General features: G+C 42.2%; 1 protein-coding gene across 6 annotated transcripts in view; it reads left to right on the top strand.

Moving 5' to 3' along the window:
• Positions 1 to 27,136, top strand: part of LOC8042751 — a 127,490-nt gene that overhangs the window by 21,794 nt on the left and 78,560 nt on the right. For all 6 annotated transcript variants that reach the window (XM_029979514.2, XM_002415748.3, XM_029979516.2 and 3 more), the window contains exon 2: positions 19,033 to 19,151. In XM_029979514.2, coding sequence (XP_029835374.2) covers positions 19,063 to 19,151 — 89 coding nt within the window. In that variant the 5' untranslated portion in view covers positions 19,033 to 19,062. The remainder of the gene's footprint in view (positions 1 to 19,032; positions 19,152 to 27,136) is intronic.

Below are 27,136 nucleotides of genomic sequence, written 5' to 3'. Positions count from 1 at the left end.
CGTGCTCACGGCAAGAGCAATTATGAGTCCAAAGAGGACCGGACCAAATTGCGCCATCCTTTAGATGGCGCAAACGTGTAATCGTGTTGTAAGCAGTGATAAACGATCGTAACGCAGTTAGTCACACTTAAACACAACTGCCTGAACTAGTCTTCAAAAAAACGAGTCAAGTTGTTTTTCCACGCTATTCACGGCTAAAGCGACGTGCGTTTGATCCTTGTTCCTCTGTTTCGACTTTTCACCGCCAGGCCACACCAGTTTTCGCTCAACACTTGAATAGTTGTTAGCTCCTCAGTTCTTTCCTTCACGTATTTCTCGCTAGGAGGCGTTGCCTCCTCTGGCGTTGCGAATACAAAGAAGCTACGGAGCGTTAAAAAAAAAATTGAGAAACCTACTGCAGTAGTTTCTTCCAATATAAAGAAACTTCAAGAGGAACGCCGTTCACAATAAAAATAACTTTTTCCATTCAGTGTCCAATCCACCGACGCGCATTGGGCATTGTGTGAAATTTTGATGTTGTTGTTGTTGTTATTGTTGTTGCTTTTTGTTGGGACCAATGTTTTGCAAAAAGGGGCGCTGACGTATGCTCTTCCCCTTCCGTGTCGTCAGAATAAATAATGAGTTAATACTAAGTTGCATAGTGAGCATAGTGACGCCATTTTTGTTCGGGAATTCAAGGCAGTTCCTGTCTTGCAGCTCTTAAGTTGACACAGATTGTAGTCACGGTCAGCTGAAGAGCGACAGGGCATGGTTAGTCACGGTAGCGTCCGTCGTTTCGAGATTTCATTGTTCTTCCTTGTCCTAAGCAGGGTATACCACGCCCTCACTGGTTACACCATGGTGCCACTAGCTTAGCTATGCGCAGGGTACAGGCACTCTATCCGCCATTGGCTTTGAGAGTCGCCTTTGTGTGCTTAAGGCAGGGCGGGTGACATTGGCGGTTGTTACGATTTTAAAATAAGGCTTCCCCAGCTTTAGTTAGGGTTTAAAACATCTGACGGTATTCATTGGATCTGTCGCAGACAGTCTTCTGATTTCAGGAGGACGGAAAACCGTTTTCTGCGATTTGAAATGAAATTTAAGATGACTAGAAACAGTAATCCTGAGCGCCAAGATGGCTGAAGCTGTCGTTATTTTGAAACGTAGTTTATTTGGCGTCTCTAACTCTAACAAGTGATAATACAAATATTAAGACTGACCACGCCCCCTCCTTTGTTTATTTCGGGCGGCGCTCGTAATAACTTGATATCTGCAAGTCAGTTGCAACTCCTTTACAGATAGAAAGTGACGGAACAAGAAAACAAGTAAAGAGACAGGGCAGGGCAGGTCCAGTTTAATGCCCAATTCACACGGCTAGTATATAGCTATCTTCACAGTAATAGGTCCTATTGTGATCGACGAATCAAGTCACGCTCCTGGGTCGCGAGCACACGCTACGCGCAGAGTGTCGCGAACCGGTTCGCCGCTGGTCATCAAGGTCCTCTGGCTAAATGTCCCTTTAGAATCTTGTGAATGGGGTAGTAGACTACCTTCTATAGAAGCGTTGCCAATGAACGAGCGTGGGAGTGAAAGAAAAGCAGTCTTCACTTTGTAAACCGTGCCTGCGATGAGTTTGTTTGTCGGTGTTCACTTTCATACAGACGTCAATAGGGGTTGACTCAATTTCTTTTGAGCTATTCGGTTGAGTTCTATCCAAGGCTTCCGGTTCGTGGCAAGAGACTGTGCATGGTAGAAAAATGAACGGAGACATTTTGCTTTCAAAGTTGTGGTTAAAACATTAAAGCCTTAGTTGTTCAAAGACAAAAAAAAGCACACACAAAAAAAGAAACAGATCAATGAGTAGGACTCAGTGTAATAGGTTGAGAGTATATTTGTAACAGCATTTTTTAACCTGTGCTCTTCTACGGCAAGAGGTAGTAACTGCCTGCAATTCATAGGCGATCGTCTTGATATTTTCTTCGTGCTTATTTACCCCAGTTTGTCAACATGTGCTTGCTCTCGGCAGATAACAAGCGGAATAATGTGATAGTTTTAAAGTGTTCCTGAAAAGGTATGACGCACAACGAAGAGCTCTATAGTGGAGATCGTTGTAGGCATAATGAGGCCAAAAAAAACACTCTCACCTGCTGTTGCTTAACATTTGACTCGAGTGACGAGCTGGTCGCGGCTGAATGTGATGAACATAAATTTTATTAATTGACATAGTTGCCAGCACCATTGGAATCCGCAGTGTATGATAATTGCGTGGAGGTAGGACAATTCCGGAGGCGACATAAGGCCACCAGAGGTGAAGCCAGACGTGTGGAGGGGCACGCCTCAAAAGATGACCGAAACCACAGCTGTGGTTTTATACATCGTTGGGGGTTTGTCCCTGCAAACTTCTGGCTACACCTCTGGTGACCTCATGTCGCCTCAAGAACCTTCCTACCTCCATAGGTAACGAGGTATCAAAGCTCGATTGAGGCAGCAGCTATGACTGAGTGTCAAACAAATGATAGTCACCGGATAATAGCGCCATAGGGTGGCGTTTCTTGAAACTATGAAGCGCGCCAGCCAATGAGAAGGTATCCATCACTTCGCTCCTACAGACGACAGGCTTTGCTCTATTGGAACAGGGGAATTTAGGTGCCGTTTGGCGCGGCTTCAAAAGCTGATAGCGCCGGTTTGCTCAATGGGACAGTTAATGCTTTCGCATTAAAACACAGGGCCATGGCATAATATGTTCACGTTTCTTTCTTCATTATTCGGCGCTCCTATCGGCTGCATCATCGTTGGGTTCGATTGTGGGATGTACGGGGCTTGCAGCGCCCAGCATTTCTTAGGCTGTCGGCGTCTATACAGTGTGCAATTACGAAGCAAGCAAGAAGCTCCACTTGTACAGGAGCGGAGTTTGGACGTAGCGGCCCCCTTGGCGATGACGAGTAAATAGATATAATCCCGTGGGCATAAATACAATTTAAGAAAGTACAGAAATCGGCCGTGGAAAAGTCGTTTCAGACTATTCTCGAGAAACGAGGACATTTATTACGCAAAAACAATAAAAAAAAACTATTTCTGTTACTTTTTTTTTTTGTTTGTTTAGATCTAAGTACGATAATGCCCTCGGCCGCGATGTCCAGTTTGAAAAGGTGTGGAAATATTTCTGTATATTTCAAATTTCGTGCGATCTTAGGTGGATATTTTTTTCGCCCCTGCGTTCAAGCCTTGAGCCGTTACAAATCTATTAGAGTATTTTCTACAATATTTTCCACGCCCGGCGCATAATCCGACCGTACACAGCACATTTTAAAAACCGCATGTCATATATGGACACAAAGAAGTTTGCGTCGTAAAAAAAAGAAAAAAGAATCACCCTATGAATTTATTTTGTGATGCACAAAATCCGAGTCGGGATAATATACCATCTTATAAAAACACGTTATTTTACAGTTAACAGCTGCAGATATTCCACACCGCATAAACTTCAAACCTTTAGATATTTATAGTCCGTAAAAAACGGTACCTGTTGTCAAGGTAAAACAATTTTTACCCGTTCTTCCTCCCCTTTCATTTCTCTCTTTCTCGGCCGTGCGAGTCCTTCGAATCGTTCGCCCATCATGAGAGAGTATTTCGTTCTCCGCTTCCGCGCACTGAACAATACAACAACAAAAAGGCGCAAACCTAACAAAACGAAAATACAGCATGTTTGTGTGTCCCTACAAGCGAATTGTCCATCGCTCCGCTCCCTGTGCAACAGCCGCGGAGATACCTGTCGACGCGTTTCCGACCGGGAGAAGGTCGTCGACTGCCGCGTTTAACTCCAAGTCGTGTCTGTTCTTGACAAGGGCTTTCCGCTTGGGAATTTTTTGGAGGCGTGTCGTGAAGGTACCCGATGGCGCGTCAACCTCGATTCTTTTTTTCTTATATCATAGATTTATAATGCAATGTCTTACACTGGGAACGTTCGTGCAGCGAGAAAACGAAACGGTGCAACGGCCGGGTGCGATCCAGTGACCATTTGAGCGAGAAGCCTCATTGACAGGCTTCAAAAACAGGCTCTGCACAGACATAATTAAACGTAAAAAAACTGTCTCCCTTGAAGACTTTGAGTCGAAAAACATGCTAGTCCTCAGGCCTTCGGAGAAACAAATCAAGCAAACCATATAAAATCTAAGAACAAAACAAACTAGCCATGTAGACATTGGAAACGATAGAAGTTAGCCGTGAAGACATTGAGAAGAAAACAAGTTCCGTACTCGTGAATGTTTTCAAAAGCAAAGCAAGCTAGACCCGAACTTATAGAAACCTAGAACCGACTAATTCTGAAGGCTACTAACAACAAGACATATTGATCCTGAAGACACACAAAAAAATAAGAGACTAGTTCTGAAAGGTTTGTAAACAAACCAACATGGCCATGAAGACCTAGAAACACTTCCAAAGCTATCCCTGAAGACTTCATTGGTGAAAGAACGCTAGCGCTTAAGACTTCAAACCTCAGAACAAGTTAGTTTTGCAAATTATTGAAAACAAGAGATGTTGGCCTTTGAGACTTCAATAATTTAAGCGAGCTAGCCGTTGAAACATGAAAACACCAAAAATCTACCTCTGAAGACTTCACTCATCAAAAAAGCTCCCGCCTCCCCCCCCCCCCCCCCCCCCCCCCAAAAAAGAAAAAAGTAAAACCCACAAAGAACTAGTTTTGAAGATGAATAAAACAAGACATGCTGGCCTTGACAACGTTCAAAAACAAATAAAGCTAGACCCGAAAATTTAAAAGCAAAGGAAGCTAGCCTTGAAGACGTAAAACCATGAACAAGCTATTTCCTGAAAATTACTAAACAGAAAACATGCTGTTTCCAGGCTTTAAGAACAGAGACAACCTATCCTTACAGACGTTCAGAAATAAATTAAGCTAGAGCTGAAGGCTTTAAACGAAGGCGGGCTGACCCTGAAGACATTAAAATCATTAGAACAATTAGCTATAAAGACCTGAAAACACTAACAATTTAATCATGAGGAGTTTGATCATCAAAATGAGCTAGACTTGAAGACTAAAATAACGAAAATCTCGCCTAAATTTTTCCATTTCTTTTTAAGGAAAATGAATTACTTTATAAAGTGAAATTATTTGAGACATGCGGCGACCTTTAATTCGCATTACATGTCATGCTTTATAATCACTTTCATTCCACGCGTGAGGTCACGTTTCACGTGCGCGTAGCGGGCTGTTCGAAATTTCTGCGCGAGGTCACGTGGTTGTGACGTCATGACCCTATCGACGAATCAGGATTTTTTGTCACACCGCCAACGCTGGCCTTGTGCGACACGAGCTCCTTAACGCTACGCGTTAAAAATATAAACGTTCTTCCAGCGCGCGACGTCTACAGACTGTTGTATCAAATGCGGCCATCGTATGAATGAGTGGCCTCAAAATTAAACCAAATACGCTGTTACGCGGGGGTTCTGATGCCGATTGAGTTGACGCATCTCAGCTCGAGCACGTGGAGCGTAAGACCGCGCAGCAGGACTCACAACTCCTGTGTGCAATCCCCACGTTTGCCCATTTCGATCTGGATGAGCATCGCATCGGCGTGAGTACGCGTAAGCACTACTGCCTGTGATACGAGACGCCCGTTGTGTTGGTCTAATTTTCCGCCGCCTTGGGTAGAATGCATCAGTACACCATTCTAAGTATTAAAATCGGATCACTTCTGTCAGAAAAAAATATTGATATTCTTATTTAATTTGAGTGTGTTTTAACTTAATATTTAGCTTAATTATCAGTCTTTAGTGATTTGTTTCCTATTCATGTTCCACAAACGAGATTTTTGTAGTTGTTCAAGAATACTATGTTGTACCTGGATTACTGACTTGGTGGTGGAAATATTTTTTTTTAATACAGCGTGTCGTCAAAAGTATACTTACATTTGTTTTCTTTTGTTTCTGTCTCTTTTCTTTTTTTCTTTTTTTTTTTTTTGCAAAAAAAATTAAGAGTTGTCGCAGGCTCATTTGTTCAAAAATAAACTGCGCATCTCCGAAGGCTATTGGTCCGAACTAGATGCCAAAGCGTCAGCACTAACCCTTATCTTGTCGAGAAGTGTTAAGAGATTTTCTCAAACTTTAATTCAATGAGAAAATGAGGCCCATTTTCGCGCGTTTTCGGTAACTCCCGCCATACAGCTCTATGTGTTCTACAGCTACGTCGGCCGTCACATCCCAGTTAAAAATCTTTAAAAAATAACTTACAACCTTCGAATAAAATAGCGCTTAGTGCTGAAACCTTAGCACCTGGTTCTGACCGTAAGAGCTACATATGGGTGGAGAACGAGTGTTTGGCGGTGCGTAGTTTATTTTCGCAATGAATTAACACTTTTTTATTTATTTATTTTGTTTGGGGGGGGGGGGGACGACACCTTACAGATAAGTAAGCAAAGAAGCACATAAAACAATTATTTTTGCTGTTTCCGTAAACCTCGACTCTTCTAGCGTGTTTGGTATTATATAATTAAAAAAAAACACTTCGAAGACGAAAAACTCGTCAGATAGACAAGTGGCCTGCACGCATAGCGGTGACCCTGTTCCTGAAACTCCGCGGTCTCCTCCTCTTCTTTGGACGAACCCACTTTGGCATGCGAGGGCTCCACGTGGTCGACCTACATCACCCGCTGTGCCAGCTAACTGTTACCCCCACTGGGAAGCTCATCGCATTAGCCCCAAGCTGCGTTGACAGAGCCGCGGGAGGCCGCGACACAAGCACGACCCCTAGATCACTCCGGATCACACTCTAAACGAGCTATAAGCAGCAATAGCATGCCGGTTAAAGAGATGCATATAAAATACATTACCAGGTTCATTCAAATTTTTAAATGTATCTTAATCGTCCCCAGCTTTCTTGGACATAAACGCCTGGGCGCATACAATAAAATGAGAATTTCACCTGAACAAGAGAAAACATTCCAATATTCCCCGGAAATATCTTAGGTGGTAGTCATAACATATCAATGAGCAGTGTCAAAAATTTTGGACGCGTATACTTTTTATTCTATTGAATAATGCAAAATCACAAAATTTTCAAATTTTTGTTTTTATTGAGAAAAGATCATAAAACTCCCGAAGACTCTATTAGCTTGGCTATCATTGAACGCGAATCAAACAGAATTTTCGAGGTTATTATTAAAACTTTTTCTCCTACGGTACATCCCAGAAAGTTCGCCATGCCTGCCAATAAAGGTGCGGTGAGGCAGAATCTGTCGCTTCTATGGCGGTGCGCGGGGTGTTATTGCCAAATAAATCTTAGCACGGGACGCACGTCTAGGCCTAGACAGCCACGGCTAATTCCCCTCCTCCTTTTCTCCTTAATGGCGCATTCACACTGGAAGCGGATCCGCATTCGCAAAGCGGTTACGAACGCGGTTGTATAAAGATCGAGTACAATTGCACGCGCATTTGATGTCATCGAATGCGCGTGCAACTGTACTAGGTTTTTATACAACCGCGTTCGCAACCACTTAGCGAACGCGGATCCGCTTCCAGTGTGAATGCGCCGTAACTGGTATAGATAATTTACTACAACGATTACTATTGAGCTCGAGAGTCAACCTAAATTCCGCTGAAACAAGTGGACTTAGCTGGTCTTAGTTGAAAGCGTCTACTCACTATATTTAGGCGGAACCGGAAATTCTTGTAATTAATATGCCAATTCAAACCTCCCCCAGCCAATGAATTTAGAGCAGAAACGCTTCCCGCTGACGTTTGCGTAGAGTAAGCTCGATATGTTTATCATGTCACACTTTTGAGTTACACTTTTTGGGGCATTTTTTAATGAATTTTTAGCCTTAAGCACAGTGTTGAAAAATCTTTCACAAAACTACATCTTCGCAAGACTGTCGGTGAGCCATTCGCTGGAATACAGGGAGATAAATAGATTAATGAAAATGTGAAAACAAATGTTTTCCCCTACAATTGAATTGCGGGAAGTCAGTTGCATAACGTGACGTCATGAGAATTTTCTCCGCGCAAGTCGTGTTTTCAAGCAAGTGCATCCGGTTGTTCCAAGGGCATCGCACATCGAAGCCATTAGTTAGCCCTATATTGTGTGTGTGCGTGGCGGGAGGGAGTACATGGAGAATATTACTTCAGTAATACACTCTAAATGGGTTGTGGTACACAAAAACACATCTTCATTTTCGACGTCGTGGCCATGGTGGAAGAAAAAATAGAGGTCCAAGGACAAGATTAGAAACTTTCATGAAATTTCACTCCTGCATTGCGAATCTTTTCGGGCACTGTCGGGTTTGGGCTCAGCGCGCCGGCGCGGTCGCTCACCTCTAGGCACTGAAACTTGTGCGCGAATAAGCGCGGTTTCCCAAGATCTTGTCACGCAGCACCATCTCACGGCGTTTACCAGAAATAGAAGCGAACCTTGGGCACACTCGCTTCCTGGCGGGCGGTGTTGTTCCGACCGCTTCTTATACCGTGGTTGTGACGAATCTACTCTTCTAAATACAGATGGGTAAAAAAACACACGAGAGAGCAATTCCAAGTTTGAACTGAAATGAGAAATGACCCGACTGCGATGTTGGGTTGTTTCATAGAATAATGAGCGTGACTACGTATAATCTACAGAAAGTGAAACTTTTGTAAAGTCGTTTTTAAACGCGCACTCCAAAAAGGGCCATGCCCCTATTTTTGCCCAAAAGCCCACAGCAGAATAAACACGCGACTAAGGAGAACAAATATGACGAATAACAAAAAACGAAAAAATCAAAAAAAAAAAAACTTAGACAATTAATTGCTGCCTAGATGTGATATTACGCATGACGTCAATTTGTGCAACGTCAAACCTCAATACCACGACGCAGTTTTTTTTTTTCCTTTTTATTTTGGTTTTTTATAGTTTTAAAGAAACCCAGAGAAACCGGCAACCTCAAAAATTTGAGCCGTCTCCAAGTTTTTAACCCCCCTCCCCCTCCCCCCAGCGCATTTTCAAGCCTCTTCTTTGTGCTTCCCGGACCTTAACTATATACAAAAAATGGTCTTTCCTAAAAAAAAAAAAAAAAATGTATCAACGATTGACATAAAACAAAACTAGTACAGCGAAGAAGCAATGGTTACCTTTGTTTTTTCATTGTGTTTTCTTTCCTTTGTCTAGAAGAGGGTTGTAATTGAAGGAACACGGCTATCAATCGTGTAATTAGAACCGCCGACCGATGTCAACATGACCCGTGCCGCTCACAACCGTTTAATGTAACAGGGTCAGAGCTCCTCTTCCGTAAACCCGCTTTAACGAGCAAAGAACTCGGTTTTTTTTCTCTTTTTTTTACAATTTGACGCTAATTTGCCTATTCATTTGGTTGTACAAGATGTTCTCGAGCATTCTTTGGGCGTAAAAGCAAAGGTTGTGCAGATAAACAAATGAAGGGTGTGCATTGAAACTTTTTTTTTTCACAGAGACGTCTTTAAGCGGTGCATTTATCATATTAAAATTTTATGGGTGTAGGTTTCAGGACACAAATTAAGCCCAAATAACAGCTTTAGCTTTTCATTATTGTTCTTGTTTTTTTATTATTTTTCCATGAACCGGGAAGAAAACTGCGCAAACCGTCATTTTTCACGCTGCTACACCATGATGGTACCGCACACGGACGGATCTGCTGGGTCTCTTTTCGGTCATCCATCTCATAAAAGGTGTCATGTTTGGTCTTTATGTTTCGCCACCTTTTGAGTAGCAGCGTCAACCAGACGGTTTTGGCCGTTTTCCTCCCTGTGTGTAGAAAAGAAAGAAGAAATAGAAAGAAAGTTCTTTAAGATTACATATTTTTCTCGAAACCAACACTCATATATTTTGAGTATCATAAATGCACTATCTAAACACACCTTTTATCACAAGTCTCAGGGAACTCCGCTATTGCTTTATTTATACTACTTTTTTTACGCCCCAGAAGCGCTCGGGATACACCTGCATATCCGTATTTACTTGGCAAAGCCGTCAACGCGAGTATTCGACACTCCAAGAAAAAGGTATGCAAGTTCAGTTTCTTTTAGTACACGTGACAACGAATCGCGGTGAACCATATCAAGATCCCAGCAAATCACAAAGCTCGGAATTTGATTGGACTAAAAACTTGCTCAGTGTCCTTGCGCACATCGCATTCTTCTTCTTTATTTCAAATCTAGCCGTACCGAGAACATCGTTACATTCGCTTGGACACTCCTATTATTACGCATGACTGGCTTTTACTGACTTGTGCTTGAAGGTGGACCATGAGACCTTTTTTTCTGAGTGTACATTAAATGACAGCTTAAGAAATGGAGGGCGTGGCTAGTTCAATCATCTCATTAACGCTCACGGTCAATGAGCTTGCGGCCTTAGCCAGGGAGAACGCTCCAGGACAAATCACAAAGCGCGAATATAAGAAGCAACACCACGCGTTTCTCAAGTTGGCAGTGTCTGTATTGGATCGAAAATGGAAAGTTTAAAAATAAACAAAAATCGGTGGAAGCTGTGTTTTTATCTCGCTGAACTCCGCTCAACATATGTCACTACGCAGATCCAAGTTGTGCTCATAGTTTCACCAACATCTTTGTCGCCTAATTGCTGTTTCAAGCAGGTTGTATAACTACAGTAATGACCACGATCCCTATCATTGTACTGCTAAGGAGTTGAGGGGCAAAGTTCTTCACCTTAGACTTGCTCCTGCAAACAGTCCCTGCTACAGCAATTTCACCAAGTTAAAAAAAAATTGACTCCGACTTAGCTCAGTGTAAGAAATATGTGTTTTAAACTTATTACTGACAACTCAACCTCATTTCGTCCGTTCTGCCTTAACTGTGCCCGGTATTAGTTATCATGGTGCTCACGTGAATAAAACGAATGAAGGATTGGATGTGTATTACACTGTATTTGAAGCAGAAGCAAAGTACTAAGCTGCGTCTGGGCTATGGCTTTTTCTATGAAAGTTGTGAGCTTACCTTGAGTTTCGTTTCAGCAACGATACTCACAACAAGTGGGGTCCAAGTAAGCCGTAGTTCTCAAGAGCACTGCGCAGTCACATGGAGAAACACCAAAGTCTTTACCGTATTTACTGCCTAACACCAACAGGTCTAAGTTGTGAATATTAAAAAACAGCATCTGAAGTAAAAAAAGGCCGCACGCACAGCCAAAGATAGTTTTATTTACGTTGTGAAGTCGCAGCCAAAAAAAGATTCGAAGGAATTCTGGAAGCATGCAAAAAAATAAAATAAGATGTCAGCCATTCCGCCCCTCACCTCCAGTGATGGCGTTGTTCTCAACTATATGGCTAAGGCAGAAATATTTGTTCTGTGCTTTTGTTTTCTTTTTCATACCATAATACTACGTGATGACGGGAGTGGACCGACAGTCCGAATATGGATGTGTTATGAATTACATTCTCAGCAGTGAACGTGAGAGGGGATTAAACGCTTCTAAAGCAGGCGGTCTTAGTGGCTTACCAAACCACGTTATGAAGCTCTGCGGGCGATAGCTATCAACTTTTCAAAAAAATACTTTTCGAAAAATCCCCTGAATAAAGGTTGCCTTCCAGATGACTGGAAAAATGCTGCAGTCGTTCCAATTCATGAATCCAGTTCGCGTTAGGATGTTGCAAATTACCATCCAATATCTCTAACGTGTGTTGCGTGTAAGAACTTAGAGCACATTTTGTATACGGATATTTTAGCGCGCATGAAACATCATTGTTTACTTTACCCCTGTCAGCACAGTTTTCCGAAAGGGCAATCCCGTCTAACACAGTTAACCTAAATCACTCATTACCTGGCCTATGCTCTAGACAGGCATCTCTCATAACATTGTTCATTTTTAGACTTTAAGAAAGCGTTTGACAAGGTACCGCACTCCTTACTAATTGAAAAACTGAGCAGCTATAATATTAATCCACGAGTAGTTTCCTGCATTACCGAGTATCTTAGACAACGACGCCAGTTCGTCGTCTTAAGTGGTTCCCAGTCATCTACTACGGAAGCGACTTCTGGTGTTCGGCCGAGATCGGTCCTAGGGCCGCTTCTGTGTTGGTTGTTCATTAATAATGTAATGGAAGGGGTAGTGTCACAGATGAGACTGCTCGCAGATGACCGCGTTTCATGCGGGGCCATTTTTCTGCTGTAAACGGTCATGTCATACAGCAAGGTCTTAGGCGAATGAGTCTTTGGTGCCTCAGGTGGCGCCTGCTGCTTAATCTAGCAAGAACAGTTGATATGAAATCCAGGAAGAAAAATAACCCGTGTGTTGCTTCTTATACCATGAATATTACTTTTTTTTTATCAAGAGTGTCTGGCTGTAAATATTTGGGGGTCAATTACTCGACTGACTTCAAATGGCATCACCACGTTGATTACGTGGTGAATCAGACTGGTACAACGTTAGGGTTCCTCCGTCGCAATGCCAGAAACACAGAATAGACGTCCGATATTCGCTCTATTACCGAGATGTAAGATCAATTCTAAAATACGCATGTCTTTTGGGACCCCCGCCTACAGTCCACGTAACGGAGTGCAACTAGAAAGACTGCAAACCTTAGTCTCTCGTTTTGTTACCGGAAACTTTGCCGCCGACAGTCGGAAAATATTTTAACATGGGGGTTGCTCCAAACCCGCAGGAGAAGACATCGTTTCAAGTTTTTTCGCAGAATTTATCATCCGGCAGTTCGCATAAAAAGGGTGATATATTTACATAACGCCACCCCACTATCAATCAGTAACCGTGTTGACCATAATATAAAGGTACAATAATTTGTGTCTAAAACAGAGACATTTAAGATACTTTTTTTTTTCCAAGAACTATTTATGACTCGAATCAATTGTCTACATTTATGGTTAGTGTGTTATCAAATTGTATTTTGTTATGTTAGATGAAACTTCGCTTGATTTATTTTATACATTAGTTTGTAATCCCTCGCATAGTGTATATTTTTGTTTGTTTCCCATTTGTTTTTCCTGTGTTTGAAGATTCCTCTACTGTGGAGCAGAGGTCTGACAAACATTTTACTCCTTTTCGTACGTACAGTTTCCTGCAACGTGAACAACTCACGGGAAGTGCGTCGCCGAGACGATGGCTGGCGTGGGCGCTGTGCGCGTTCCGGGCGATTTCATTCTACGGCGAGGGGAGGGCTCACTCGAGGCTCAGCTAAAACCCAACGCGCACTTATCACTTTCAGTTTCGCGCCAGTGAAGAGTTCGTCAGCGTAGTGCCTTTCTAACGCCGCGATTACAGTCTAAAAAAGACCGGTCTGAGCCAAAGCGATTATTCTGACTCTCTAAAGCGTGTTTCACATGCAGCGGTTTTGGCCCTAGAGCGGCGCGATTTCTGCCGTTGCGGCGCTCTGGCCAGCACCAGCGGTTGAGCAGCACGAGCGCCGTGACGGCAGAAATCACGCCGCTCTAGGACCGAAATCGCTGCATGTGAAACACGCTTAAAGGCTTGTTCGCACATGGAGCGAAGCGTTACAAGCAGGGCGCTGACCTCGCGCTAAGCGCGTGCTCATGGGAGCGTTCACCAGCTTTGTATTTCACCGTCAAAACTATTGCTCATAGCAGACGATAAGTAGCTTACGATACGTGAGCAGCGCTACGTCTGCGCTTCGCTGCACGTGAGATCTTGTCTTTAATGTGCAAGATCCGTGCCACCCTTTTTTCCAACGAATGTGCTCTTCAACAAATTTATTATAAATATAGGACTCAGGTATAGCTTTAATATCTGTTTACTCGGCAGTGCCGGTCCTAACATTTTACATCAGGAACAACCGATAAAAAACAGCGATAACTAGCTTGTTACGAGCCTTCGTGACCATATCTCCGGGCATGACGGCGACGAAGCCCGCCTTTCCGCTTAACCGTAACCGAAAGCGTGTTCAGGCCCGGTTGAGCCCCATGTGAGTGTCCTCCCCTCGAAGAAAAATGGAATCGCCTGAGGCGTACTCAGCGCCTCCGCCCGCCGCCATTGTCTCGGCCATGCACTCCTACAACTAGTGTTTTTCATATTCCGTGAGACTGTGAACATCCTTCGCGCTCCTGTGATGCCCGTTTATGCGTTGCGGGTGTCGCATAAAAAAAATAAACGCTATATGCCAAGGGAAGAAATATCTACGGTCATTTTCGTGGTTTCAATATTTTTACTGCACTTTGAAACGTTGGGTGAAACATTCCTCACCCATACTGTTGTAGTCACTAAGAATTAAGAAACGCAGTGCACGCCGTACGAGGTTGGCGCTTCTCGCCGGGTGATTCGTTCATCTTCGGCGTTCTTATCGGCTAACGCTGCAACCCCATTGGCTACCGGGTGACAAAAAGATGCGCAGGACTTGCCACGCCCTCCCCTTTTTGAGCCGTCACTGACAGTAGTACATTACGCAATGTTTCGAACCGATTTATAGACAGACAACGTCCCGCTTTTAACCCCGTTTTACATGAACTGCGGCACAGCAATTCACGCGTGGGCTTGTCGGCCTCGAGTTTACACAAAGCGGCAGTAACACAATAGCCCCGTTTTATCAACACTCGCGAGTGACAAACATCGTTCGGTCATTTCAACGTCCCGTTCCGGTAACGAGTCATAAAACAAAACAAAACAAAATTCACGAGGATGGCCTTTTCCTTCTTACATTCGCGAGAATATAGCCATTACCGCCTAGAAGACAAGTCCTCCGCATGACGTCATCATGCGTGGTACTCAGACACGCTGAAAGCGTCCATCAGGCTGAAGCTCAACACGAGTCGCCGCGAGACGGCCGACGCGTCTCTCTTGGCCTCGCGCTCCTTGTGACGTGCTGCGAAACGTCATTCCACTAGCAGTGACGTTTGGGAGAAAAAAGGCGCCGGGCCTTGCCTTCCAGGCGGTATTGGGATAGCACAGTTAATTTCTCCGGATAAAAGGCTCGGAGCACCCCGCACCTTCTCCTCTCTTTACTTTGGGGCTGATACAAACGAGATCAGGGTCGCTATACAAACCTGCCGTTATCTCTTCGTGGCTCGATTGTTGCGCTTATTTTTATTTACAGCAAAAAAAAAAGAAAAAAAAGAAGACAAACACATTTGACGTAACGATGCTCATAAAAAGCGCGAAGGTGTTTCTTTCTAAAGATGGCATCTTGCTTCCCTCGCTGAGAAAAGGTTTACATACCTTGTCCTATACGGAGTGTTCCCGAAACAAAATTACAGTATTTTTAATGCAAAAATAAACTCCGCATTGTTGGAGGTTTTTTATCTGCCCGAAGGTAGCGCTAGAGGTACGAACCAGATTCCAAGGTTTCAGCGCGTACCGATCTTTTATTTAAATGTTATTAGTGATTTTTTTTTAAATGTCAATGGGAAAATGGTGGCTGACGGAGCTGTATGGCGCCAGAAACCGTAAACGAAAAAAAAAACTGGGCCCAATTTTTTTATTGAAGTTTTTATAAAATCACTTCTAACTTTTAAATAACATATCGGTTCGTGCTGAAACTTTGGCATCTGGATCGTACCTCTAGTGCTACTTTTCGGTTTAAAATGAGTGTTCGGCAAAACATAGTTAATTTTGGGGTGAAAAAAAAAACGTGTAATATCTTTTTGGGACATCCTGTATTGTGATATAGTAGAGCGATAGTTTCAGTCTAAACACTGTACTAAAAAAAGGAATGTTGGAAGACGAGGAAGGTTGAGTAAGCTGTCTACACTGACAATGAAAGTCAGCTTTCCTCTTCAGCGAGCTCTACCCAAAAGTAAATATTCGAGAGTCCTCATATAAACAGGTGGATGTAGATGTTGGTTAGGATCCGTCAAGATCTGGTTATTTCTGCTCGCGAAAGTACTTCGGCAAATTTTCGGGGCTAGCAGATTTCCAGAACGAAACGTGGAATTAAGGTGAACACCGCATTCCAAAGTTTTTTCTCTGTCGTATTCTTGCTCTTTTTTTTTTTTTTTTAACACGCTCGGTTTCTATTTAAAGAGTGAACAAGTAAATTCAGGCTAATTATTTTTGAAATTAAAGAATATTTGAAAACTCAGAGGCTCAAATTTACTCAAAATACATACTTGCTCGAACCTTTTTTTTTTCCGTGAAATCAAACTTATGTGTGGCCAGTTTTCCTCTTAAGTGTTGATCTACGATACAAAAAATCGTCATAGCATCTGTATTTCCCTCTAACCCAGCATGAGCAACGATTTATTTATTTAGACCATCAATTATAAATTTAATTTTTAAATATATTGTTATATATCGTGACACGTGACGTGTGTACGCGACTCGTGCATCATCGAACACTTAATACATACTCTGGTTAGCATTCTTCTACAACAACAGTTCATTACACAACCGTCAATTGAGGTTTCTAACCTAGAAAACAGTAAAGAACGGCATTGTTCACAGTCAAACGTATTTCTAATGCTCAGCAAAAACGGTTCTGAGCGTTTCAAGGAATATTTAGGTCGAGGTTTGATACGGTACTTACTTTTGTAATTTTTTTGTTCGCGCACCTTCATGTCAACGCTCTTTTGAAAACAGAGCCTTCCTAAACAACTCAAGGTAAACGTTTGAAATTACTTATCTAATATGAATATTAAAAAAAGTAAATACAATTAAAATAAAAAGTGTATATCTGAACGTCGAAGGTAATTGTGGAAAACCTCATAACCTTGTAGAGTGCAGCTCTTAGGCGCCCGTTTCCGGCTTGACCGGCGTCGCCGTCGGCGTAACACCGCGGTCCATTATGGGAAATGTCCCATAATGCACCGCGCGGAACCCTCCTGACGTCACCTGTGACGTCACATGTGACGTCACGAGGGTCCTGCACGGTGCATTATGGGACATTTCCCATGATGCACCGCGCGGGGAGGAGGAGGAAGGAGGAGGAGAAGAGGAGGGGAGGAGCTTGAAGGATGAGGGGAGGAGATGAAGGAGGAGGAGAAAGAGGAGGGAGGAGGCAAGGAGGAGGAGTAGGGAGGATGAGGAGGTGAGGAGGAGTGAGGAGGGCATACCCTCCCCTCAGTAGCCTTGCCTCTTCCTCCTCCTCAAGAGCGGCGCTCTAATTCGGCGTTACAGGGTGTTGTAAACGTCTTTCATTTTTTTTCTTCTTTCAACTGCCCCATCCGTCCACCACCCATGTGAAACCCTTCTCAAGACTGCATTTTTCGACCAATTAAAAACTCTAGACTGTCGTGTAGAATGAAGCGAATTTTCCCCCTCAAATTTCAAAGTAGTGCTAATCCGAGTTCCCATTCATAAACTGTATTTGATCCCACCATGTCGTTGTAAATGCGACATCTGTTGGTTCAATTGGTTATTGGCGCAGCGGACGCTCATTCATACCATATAAATTCGGGTCAACATTCCTGAACTTCTGTCCGCTTGTAAATATTTATCTGAATTTAGGTGGAAATCCTAGTTTCGGATTCCTTCAAAGCTCCTAAATTCAGAGGTTCCCACAAAGAAAAAATAAAGGAAAGACAAATGCCGACTTAGATTGGCTTATGGCAAGAATATATAAACGTCATTTTTGTTCAATTCTTTACGATTCATTGGTTAAAAGTTTTTGTGTAGGTTTTCCGCCTATAGTTATATATTCCCAGGGTAAATTGGATACTTCATTTTTTTTTTATATTTGCAACGAGTTCAGGGTTTATTACGGTGAAACAATTAGTGCTTGGTTAATGTTTATGTGATCCTACGCATTTCGAGGGATGTAAAATATACAATACAATAGAGAGTTTGTATTAAAACCAAAAATAATTTATGTTCGCAATCTAAATAGAAATTTGCGGACTTCAATCAAAATAGTTGTCCTATAATGACCACAAATTACATTTAAAAAGGACTGTAAGAAATACATTCTGCATCTTGTAAAAACGAAATGCTAGATCACGGGGTAAAGTTGTTCGAGAAGTTAATTCCTGCTATACACGTCTACGTAATCGAGCCTTTGAAAAGAACAAATGCTGCGTGTTAGCTAGACTTTTGTGTTACAATGTAACAAACCGCCACGGCTATAAAATCTTACAGCATCGTCTTATTAAAATTTATTCTTGAGACGTCATGACAAGCGCGCAGATCGGCGTCTGTGAATGGTTAACCGTCTTTCCTGTCGAAACAAAGCCATATGTCGAAAAAACAGCCCGGATCACACTAAAAAGAAATTAAAACAAATAAATATCGGCACAATGTCTTTCAGGTTTGTGTCAGCCGGGAAATGATTACTCTTATCGTCTTAACGAAGTTGGCGCAAGTTGTGAGATGACAACGTCTGCTCACTTTTTCCCCATAAAAAAAGAAATTAAAATCCTGAATTATGTCCGTGAGTCACGCACGATATTTGTGTAGTGACACCTTATGAGTATAAGAAGGTGAATCAGAGAGTGGAATTTCTGTAGCATAATTTTTCGCCTATAAAATCGAACAAACCAAATTATAATGTAATATAATTGTAAAGAGTACAAGGGCATGTTTCTATTGCAACAAGAAATCTCGTGCTTTTAGACGCGATGATTCGTTTATTCTAACAAATGTTCGAAATTGTCGATTCTACTCTGGAATAAAAAGTGACGCTACTTTCTTTATGTTCTACTCGATAAACAGCTTAGCCCTAGGAGTAGGTCTGAAGGATACACAATGTGCGTGACGCGCCACATCGAATCCCCTCGAAAAATCAATTTCATTAGTCCAATCTAAAGCGCCGGTGCTCTTAAAGTGAAATGGCTCCCTCAACCCCTTAGTCAGTTCCCGAATCCGGGAGGCGAAGCTTGTGAACACAAACATCAACCGGACAGCGACCCACATAAAGCATCCCGAACGAAAAGCAGACCGTAAGAGTTCCCCATAGAGGAGGCGGCGTCCCTCAGACGATGACGTCACGGCCAACTGGCTTCTCCCATTGGCTGAGAGACCGGTTCCGGGGAAAGGAGGAAAGCGGTTTTCATCGAAGGGCGTGGGGGAGAGGAAGGTGCCGCTATAAAGGCGCGTCTCGATTGAAGAGAGCACGCGGGAGATTTTGTCGAGTGGAGAAGACTTTCCCGTTGGTCACCCCCTCTGCTGCTCATCTCGTGCAGTCTCGTTCACCGACGCCAAGCAGCGAGACGATGGCCGTGCAATGCAAGACTGTGGCCCTCCTGGCGTTCGTGCTCGTCGCATGCGCCTTCGTCGGCGTCAACGCTGACATGACCGAAGAGTGAGTCGGCAGTTTTTGGAAAATCAAAACCCTCATTTTGGTGACAATCGCTCTGTAATATGCACGCTTCCGTTAGTAAATGAGCCCTGCTTGTAGGTGATATCGTGCACTTCTACATTTTTAATTTATTTTATTCTCTAGAAGGCATAATCCAAGAGTGTCTGAACCAATTTCAAATAGTTCTTCTTGTTTTATTTAAAACGCTCTTACAATTGTCACTACAACACTGAGGTAACGGCGGTAACGGCATAGAGAGTAGCCTTTTAATAAAAGTATATATGAATATTATGGTCAAAACGTATCCAAATTCAAAATATTCATGAAAAAATAAAAAATTGACAAATCAAACATTTAATTTATGATTTCTCGCAAAACACCGTGCACGGGTATTTTATTTATTTGCAATATGTACCAGGTTGCTGTGAAACAGAAACTTTCCCTAGTGAAAAAGTAACATAAGTTCAAATTACCGCATCCTAACAAGAACAACAGTTTTTTGTTCATAGTGCTTAAGACTTCGTACGACAAAATACTCTTGAGACACAACGAGTTACAAAGTCTCGGAGAAGTTTTATAGATATTATTCAACAACAAGAATCAAGACCAAATACTTTGATGCATACATTTTCTCTTAGATTTTACTTTAACGCGTAAACATTTTTTCTTACTAGTAAGCAGTGTTGGCAGTAACGCGTTACAGGTACCGCATTACTTTTTTCGATAACGTGTAACGCACTCGTTCCTTTTTTTTTCAAAAGAGTAAAAGGTAATAACGTACTTACGTTACATATTTCGAGTAACTGGTAACGGAGCTACGTTACTTTTTACAAACAAATTTAGTGTTTCTAAGTGCCAAGCCATGTAATTGTTTTAATTTTTTTCTGATTTTTTTTAGTATTTCGGTTAAGCCGCAAAAAATTATGAAGTAATTATGTCCAGTTTCGCACAGATATGGTGTTTCTTTAAAAATATGGCACTTCTGCACTCCTGAATTTCAAAACAGTAGAACGTGTTACTTTATGATTTAAAAAGTAACGTGCGTTTCTTTTTATCTGTAACGGAAACGGTTTTTTTTAGTAACGTAGGAGGGTAATGCGTTACTTTATTTGCAAGTAACGGGCAAGGTGTTTCGTTCTCTTTTTTTGTTGTTGTAACGCCTACAACACTGCTAGTAAGTCATAATGTGACGCAGTATTCATCTAAAACATCGTAAGATAATGATAATTTGTAGCATGCATATTGTGGGACCACTTAAGCATACTAATTTATGACTGAATCTCAGGACGAGACAATATAAAAAATGCGAAATATAGAAATATACTTAGCTGATCATCACAGGAACTCCCCGTTTAAAATTACGAACAGCATATTTTAGCATTCAGGGAATCCTGGCCCTTGTTGAAGCTACTCATCGAAGCCATGTAATAACTGGTCGATGTGCAATTATCCTGATTTTATATGTACGCTACTTTGTGTAATGTACACTAGTATGGAGGTCATAAGGCATTAGGGGCAGCGTAAACTAAACGCCAAACTTGAAACACCTGTCATCGGTAACACTAAAACGTAAATTAAAGGTGGTTTGCTTCGAAAAAAAGAAAACTGACAGTACATATTTGCAACCCATAAGACGTCATTTGTCTCGATGCCCTCTCGTATTTAGTTCCAGACCAAATGCCTTACGCTCTCAGTGACAAGACCCAAGGGCGTGTAACTTGACGTGGACTGTGTACCCTATTGGGATTCCATATCAGCATATTAGATGGAAAAAAAATTCGAACAAAAACAAAAGTACTGTTCCATACAAAGCAATACAAACAAAAAAAAAATTTTTTTCAACTTTGTTTTTACTAACATCTTTGGCAACTGACAACTTCCTAAACCCCGGGCGTGGTTTATTATGCTAACTCACCTTGCTTTCTGATTTGCTATTTAGTGTTCATATCGGATAATGACTCAACCTCATTGGCTGCTAATCGATAATGATATGCTTGGACTCACCACGCCCCATATTTTTTATGATGTCAATGTATAACAGTTTCGTTTAGTAACCCACGGCACCCTTTGCCAAGTTATCTTCTTCGCACTTTGGAGACCTTAAAATTCTTCCTTGTAATTTTTAGAATAAGTACTCTTTAAATTTCAGCTCTACGAACGTTTCATCGAAGGACGCCTTCATAGAACCCACATAGGTGGCGAATCGCTATTTTTGTTACTTCTTTCTAGTGCTAAGTCACAGCAGACTTTTCAATCGTCGAACCATTCATTCTTTACTTTCTGTACACCAGATCCGTGCGCGGGTTTGATTCAAAACTCATTGTGACATGTCAAAATGCCCGATGAAGTCAACGCCGCGTACCAGTAGGTGGTATCTGGAAAAGTAGAAGCAAATAACAGCCATTTTTATTCAGATCATCGAAATATTCAAGCTTTCTACTAAAACCGCACATGAAGACCACTAGGCCACGTTATAAACTGCAAAACATCTATTATCATACATAGAAATGAGAATATTCAGGTTTACTCGTAAGAAACATGAGAATCACGAAATGACCACTCGAAATACTTTTTTTTTAATGTTTATCTTCTAGGACATTGACCCTGTGCTTCGAAACCACAATTTTTGTTTTCACCATTAACCACTATATTTATTTACCAATACCGCAGGTTGATAATAATGATATTCTGATAATCATCGTCACTCCTTGACCAAAAAAAAAACTACTGGGTTCCTGTCACCGACTGAGTGTTTACTCCTCAACCGCGCTTCGTCCCCACAATATTCTGGTCGATGGCTTTGGGTCGTGTATATATAAAAACAAGGAGCGCAAAATTGTCTTTTTTTTTTTATTGATTCGTTTTAATTCAGTGTGTTGTCAGATACACACGCACCAAGAACTGCGAAGGTTCATTAACACACGCCAAATAAGAGTGCATAAAAGCTCTTGCAAAATTAGGTAAAAAATCATTTCGAAGATGATGTATGCAACCATAATGAAACAAGTAAATAAACTCGAGCTCATTACCAAGTCTCCGCGACCTCGACTAATAACGTTCCTTCTCGAGAAATTATTAGGGGCGAAGCTCCTTAGGGTCTAGCTTTGTCCGTCCGGCGTCCGTGCTCACATCGATTGCCATCCCATCTGTCTTCTTAAAAAAATTAAAAAAAATGTTTGCGCAGTCGACAGGATTCGAACCTGTGCGGGGAGACCCCAATGGATTTCTAGTCCATCGCCTTAAAACCCATCGGCTACGACTGCGGGACGAGTAGGGGGCTCTCAGAGGTGGTAGTAACTCAAGAGCTGTGGTTTCTGTCATGGAGAAAAAGTTGCATGTAGCCGCTCAACGTCTATGCAGGAGAGGGTGCTGCGGTCAAATGCTCAACCGCGTATATAACCACGTTCCATACCACACATTCTCTTTCTGACATAGACCGTTGACTTAAGGGGTGGAGATGCGTTCCCACGACTTCTAACGGATCCAAGCTGATCCGCTAGAAGAACCACTGGCTCTGCATTTCACCGACCATAAAGCAGTAATAATGAAGTCGAAACGCAACTGGAACTCAGCACTTCCTATGAACAATAAAAAAGAAAAAAAAGCACCATCAGCACTACCTATGAACAATAAAATCAGTATCACCAGCACCACCAGAGCTTCGCCCCAATCAACATCATTCACCACGTGAAGATGCGGTAATCTTTTTGTGTGGAATCACTGCACTTTTATTATAATTTCCTTAGCTTGAGTATCATGGAAAAGCTTCATGCCTTCTTATGTAACATTATTTACATATTACAACTTATAATGGTTTTCATCGGAATCCCCTGATCCCCCCAACAATTGTCTGTCCGACCGATCGTTCGTGCATTTGCCCGCTAAGCTTAGCGGAGAAATTGCCACCACGTGACCTGCGTCGAGTGACCTGACAACGATTGAATTGCCCAAATAAATTTGCCCGCGAAATTTGCGTCACGTGGCTTATGCACAAATTCAGTCTTTCACTTAAATCGAGCGGGAAAATTGATAAAACTATGGGTCTCTCTTCACTCCGCGGAACGACGGTTTAATGTTTTTTTAAGCAACCTTAAGCAATCACTCTTTAAATACTGCGTTTTATGCGTTAGATGGCTTTGGAAACAATATTCGCTGCCAAATGTTTCTAAGAAATGGCGCATTTATCTTTCATAGATTGATATTATCAATATTATATATGTTGTCGTTTAATTTAAATACGACAAAGCTACACGCATCCTTGTCCGCGAAAGTGAATATTCCTTCTATGGGAGACTTGTTAGCCAATAAAATACTCCAAATGCATATTTATGTAATACAAATCAATCCAAACGTATGCAGCGTAAAAAAAATAAAATGAGCATTGCATAATGATTACACGAAATACATGTCAGGATCAAACAATCAAACGCACGTTTTCACGTGATTCCCGGAACCGAAGAGATATAAGCATCACAGCGATCGACCCCCATCATCTATAAACAACCACAAGTTCCTTCATTTAAAATACTTTTTTTTTTGTTTCTTGGCATAACCACGCAAACGCCCGCAATATTTTAACTGTAGCTAGTTTATCACGGTACAATTATAATTTAACAAACTCATCTTGGTCCTTGCAACAAGACGACAGCGCTCATAAACTTCAAGTTTATGAGTGCTCTCAATGATCAATCTTAATTTTATCCCTTTAACAAATATGCGACCACTGAGAAACTAAAAAAAAACTGAGAGAGTCTTCTACGGCTAATATTTTCATAATAAAAAAAACGAGAGGTTGCATCCTCATGACACCACCATAAACAAAAGCCAATCATATCTGTACTCTTTTAAAAGGGATATGAAGCGGTTCTGTATTTGATAAAAAAAAAAACACTTAAATCGTCTTCAATTGGCCTTCTGGAATCACGAATATGACAAATATACATTTGAGATTGAGGTGTCAAGTAGCCACAACACCGCTATGAAAATAGCGCTAAAGCCCCTCCTACTTCCCGGCGTGTTCAGTGAGAGGGGGTAATCGTGACGTCATGCACAAATCTAAGCATTGCCGCGCTTTCTACAAGCCTTGTCCAAGCAGTCAGAACCGATGCACAAGTTCTCTCACAAGCAGCACGCACACGGTTGTTGAACCTTCTGGGTATGACGTCACACCCGGCGGTTAGTTCTTCAGTTTTTCTGGCCTAGAGCGCTACGTTCGGGTAAAATTCTCGTGATATTTGAATTCACGTGACTAAAATTCGACTCCATCTTGTGTGTGTGTGTTTTTTTATTTCTCCAAGATTAAAAAAAAAAATTACAAAGTGATATATATTTTTTAATCTAAATTATTGCATCCGTCTCTACTTTACATAGAAATGATATTGCTCCAGGTATTTCATTTAACCTGCTCACTCATGCGCACAGTCGCGCTTCTGTTCTGGGTAAAGAGCAAAGAGCTTTGTTTAGCGAAAGACTAAACCCTCAGTGGCACACATCGAAAGATTTAATTTTTTTTTTCTAAAATGCACGGATTAGCTTTTGGATTCTTAAGAGCGCAGAACGAAACTTCTGAAATTCAACACTGCAAAAACTGCCATTAATCGCACTGCTCTAAATTTTAAAACAATTGTTGTTTAATCGCAAACTGACAACTCTCAATACTTATGAGTCAACATAAAAAAAAGAAATAACACTCGTAGAAATGAATATAATTATACGGGCACTAATAAAGGCGTCGTTTCTACCTCTAACATGCAAATTTCGGAGGAGGGGGGGGAGGTACGTCGGCAACAGGATCTCTTTCACAGCGCCATCACGGTCCGTATTCTATAACTCGGCAAACAACGAATTATTCAACGGACTCGCTAAACTTCCGTCTCCTCTCCCGTAATCTCCGGGGAATCAAACTTGACACGTATGGCGCTGGCAATCAAGCTCGTGAAACTCGCCTTCCGCGTTTTCCTAATTCCATTTTTTTCAAGCGCTTTAATCCCAGATCAAGCGGGGACTAGAACGGCACGGTAACTCCAGGTATAGATTTGCATTCCTTACAGCCAAGGCGATTCCCACAATCTGTACACTGAGAAGACGAAGGCTTACTTGCGCGAATCTCGAGTTGTGACTCGCACGCAAATTAGACGTTATGCTCTGGGTGGCTTTCAGCCTTGCAGCATGTGGACCATCTTTTGCGTTGCAGATCTCGAACAGCACCTGTTTTCGCTCGGCAAATCCATAGGTCCGTTGCAATAAGCCTCGTACTACGCGATTAGATTGGGATACGTAAGCCTTCACTGATAATACACAGTCCGCAGTGGCTGGCATTTTAAAACCTCTTTATTGTGTTCTAAAACTTTCTGTATCAATAGTAGTTCCGTCATCTTAATATTACCCTATACGTAAAGCCCGTTAAATTTCAACGGCGGAAGCGGGGGCGGAAGTGCGTCTTCTTTGGCACCCCTTTTTGGTACTTTTTGTTTGATTTGTCATGTTCTTTAAATTCAAATATTGTAACATGGTGGAGGCGGCAACACGCGTCTAGGAGTGTCGTTTGTGTGTGTGCCTGTATGTGGGGAGGAGGGAGGGGGGGCAAGCCTGCCGAAGTAACCAATAAACGATGTAGGGAATGCTCTCGGTGAAAACTAACGACCAACATAAACAAAACTTAAAAGAAACTATAAGCGCCAACGGCCCACCTCGTTTTCAAAGGTTCAGTAACAGGAAGCTTCGCGCACTCAACTGATCCCGAATATCTCGCGATACCAGACTCCCAGGGGGTCAACATAGGGTTCCAGTCAGAGCCGCTTTCCAGTTTGTTGCTGTCAGTGACATTCAATCAAGCAGCGTCGAAATTACAAGTCACTGCTTTTTTTCTGTTTATGGTTGGTTCAGCGATGATGGAACGTGTAGAGAAACATGACAAACACCATGATGGGTGATCTTTTCATGCCTTCAGATTGTTTCGATCAGCTCTTAGCATCGGCTGCGTCTGTGCTTAAGATGAAACAAAGTGTAGATATGAAAGCTGTTCTTTTTTGTGTGCTTTATATATTTCGTTTGTGCAGGTCAGCTATAAAGTCGGGGGGGGGGGGGGGGGGAGGGGGCATGATACAGTGTGCTAAACGTAACGATAAGTCGAATAATTAAGGAACATTTGTAATTAATTTACTTATTTGTGGATATAAACGAGCCATTGAAAATTATCAACTTGATTAGCTTCTTCAAAAGTTCACTAAACTGGTATTCTAGCAATATTTATAGCGCGCGAGAAGCGCGGCAGTGCGCTAAAGTTTCCAGTCGTACAACACGCGCAAGCTAGAGTGGTGTGAACAGGCGGATGATAACACGCAGCGAGAGTACTTACCTATGCAAGCTGGTTAGGAAACCTCATAATCACAACCTCTTTGTCTCAGGGTTTAGATTGTGATGGTTCACACCACCGCGCGATTATCATCCGGGGTGTGTGCCACGCTCCTGGAATCTGTTGCACGGGTAGTAACTTTAGAGCACCAACACGCTCTCTACATGCTTCAAACATTTTCAAAATTTACCAAATAATGGTTTTAAATGACACAAAGGAAGACTATCATTGAAATCATATGTTTCTTCTTACTAACAAGAAATTTAATTACGATATTTTAGTTAATTATCCCACTTATCGCTATGGTTAGCCCCCAAAGCAGCACGGCGGTACTTGGCCAATGTCGGCTAAACATCGACTCCAATATTGACCAAATCGCTGGTTTTGCACCACGTCCAGACATTCGGAAGGTATTGGCGTACCGCCGTTCCGCGACCGGCCTAGTATCGGCGACATATCGTGCGAGTACTGCCCATATTGGACTCTCGGCCAGGTATCGGCCAGATGTCGTACATCCGTCTGCTCTGTCTCGGCTGCACGTCGCTTATGCGCCCGCTTTGTAACGGACATATCAGCAGTATTGGCTCGCACGTTACTTGCCGATACAATGCGAGCCTCGCACGCACACACGGAC

This window comes from Ixodes scapularis, unplaced genomic scaffold, assembly GCF_016920785.2.
Source record: "Ixodes scapularis isolate PalLabHiFi unplaced genomic scaffold, ASM1692078v2 PGA_scaffold7__128_contigs__length_106722199, whole genome shotgun sequence".
Classification (NCBI taxonomy): domain Eukaryota; kingdom Metazoa; phylum Arthropoda; class Arachnida; order Ixodida; family Ixodidae; genus Ixodes; species Ixodes scapularis.
This window is presented reverse-complemented; position numbering and strand designations above follow the sequence as displayed.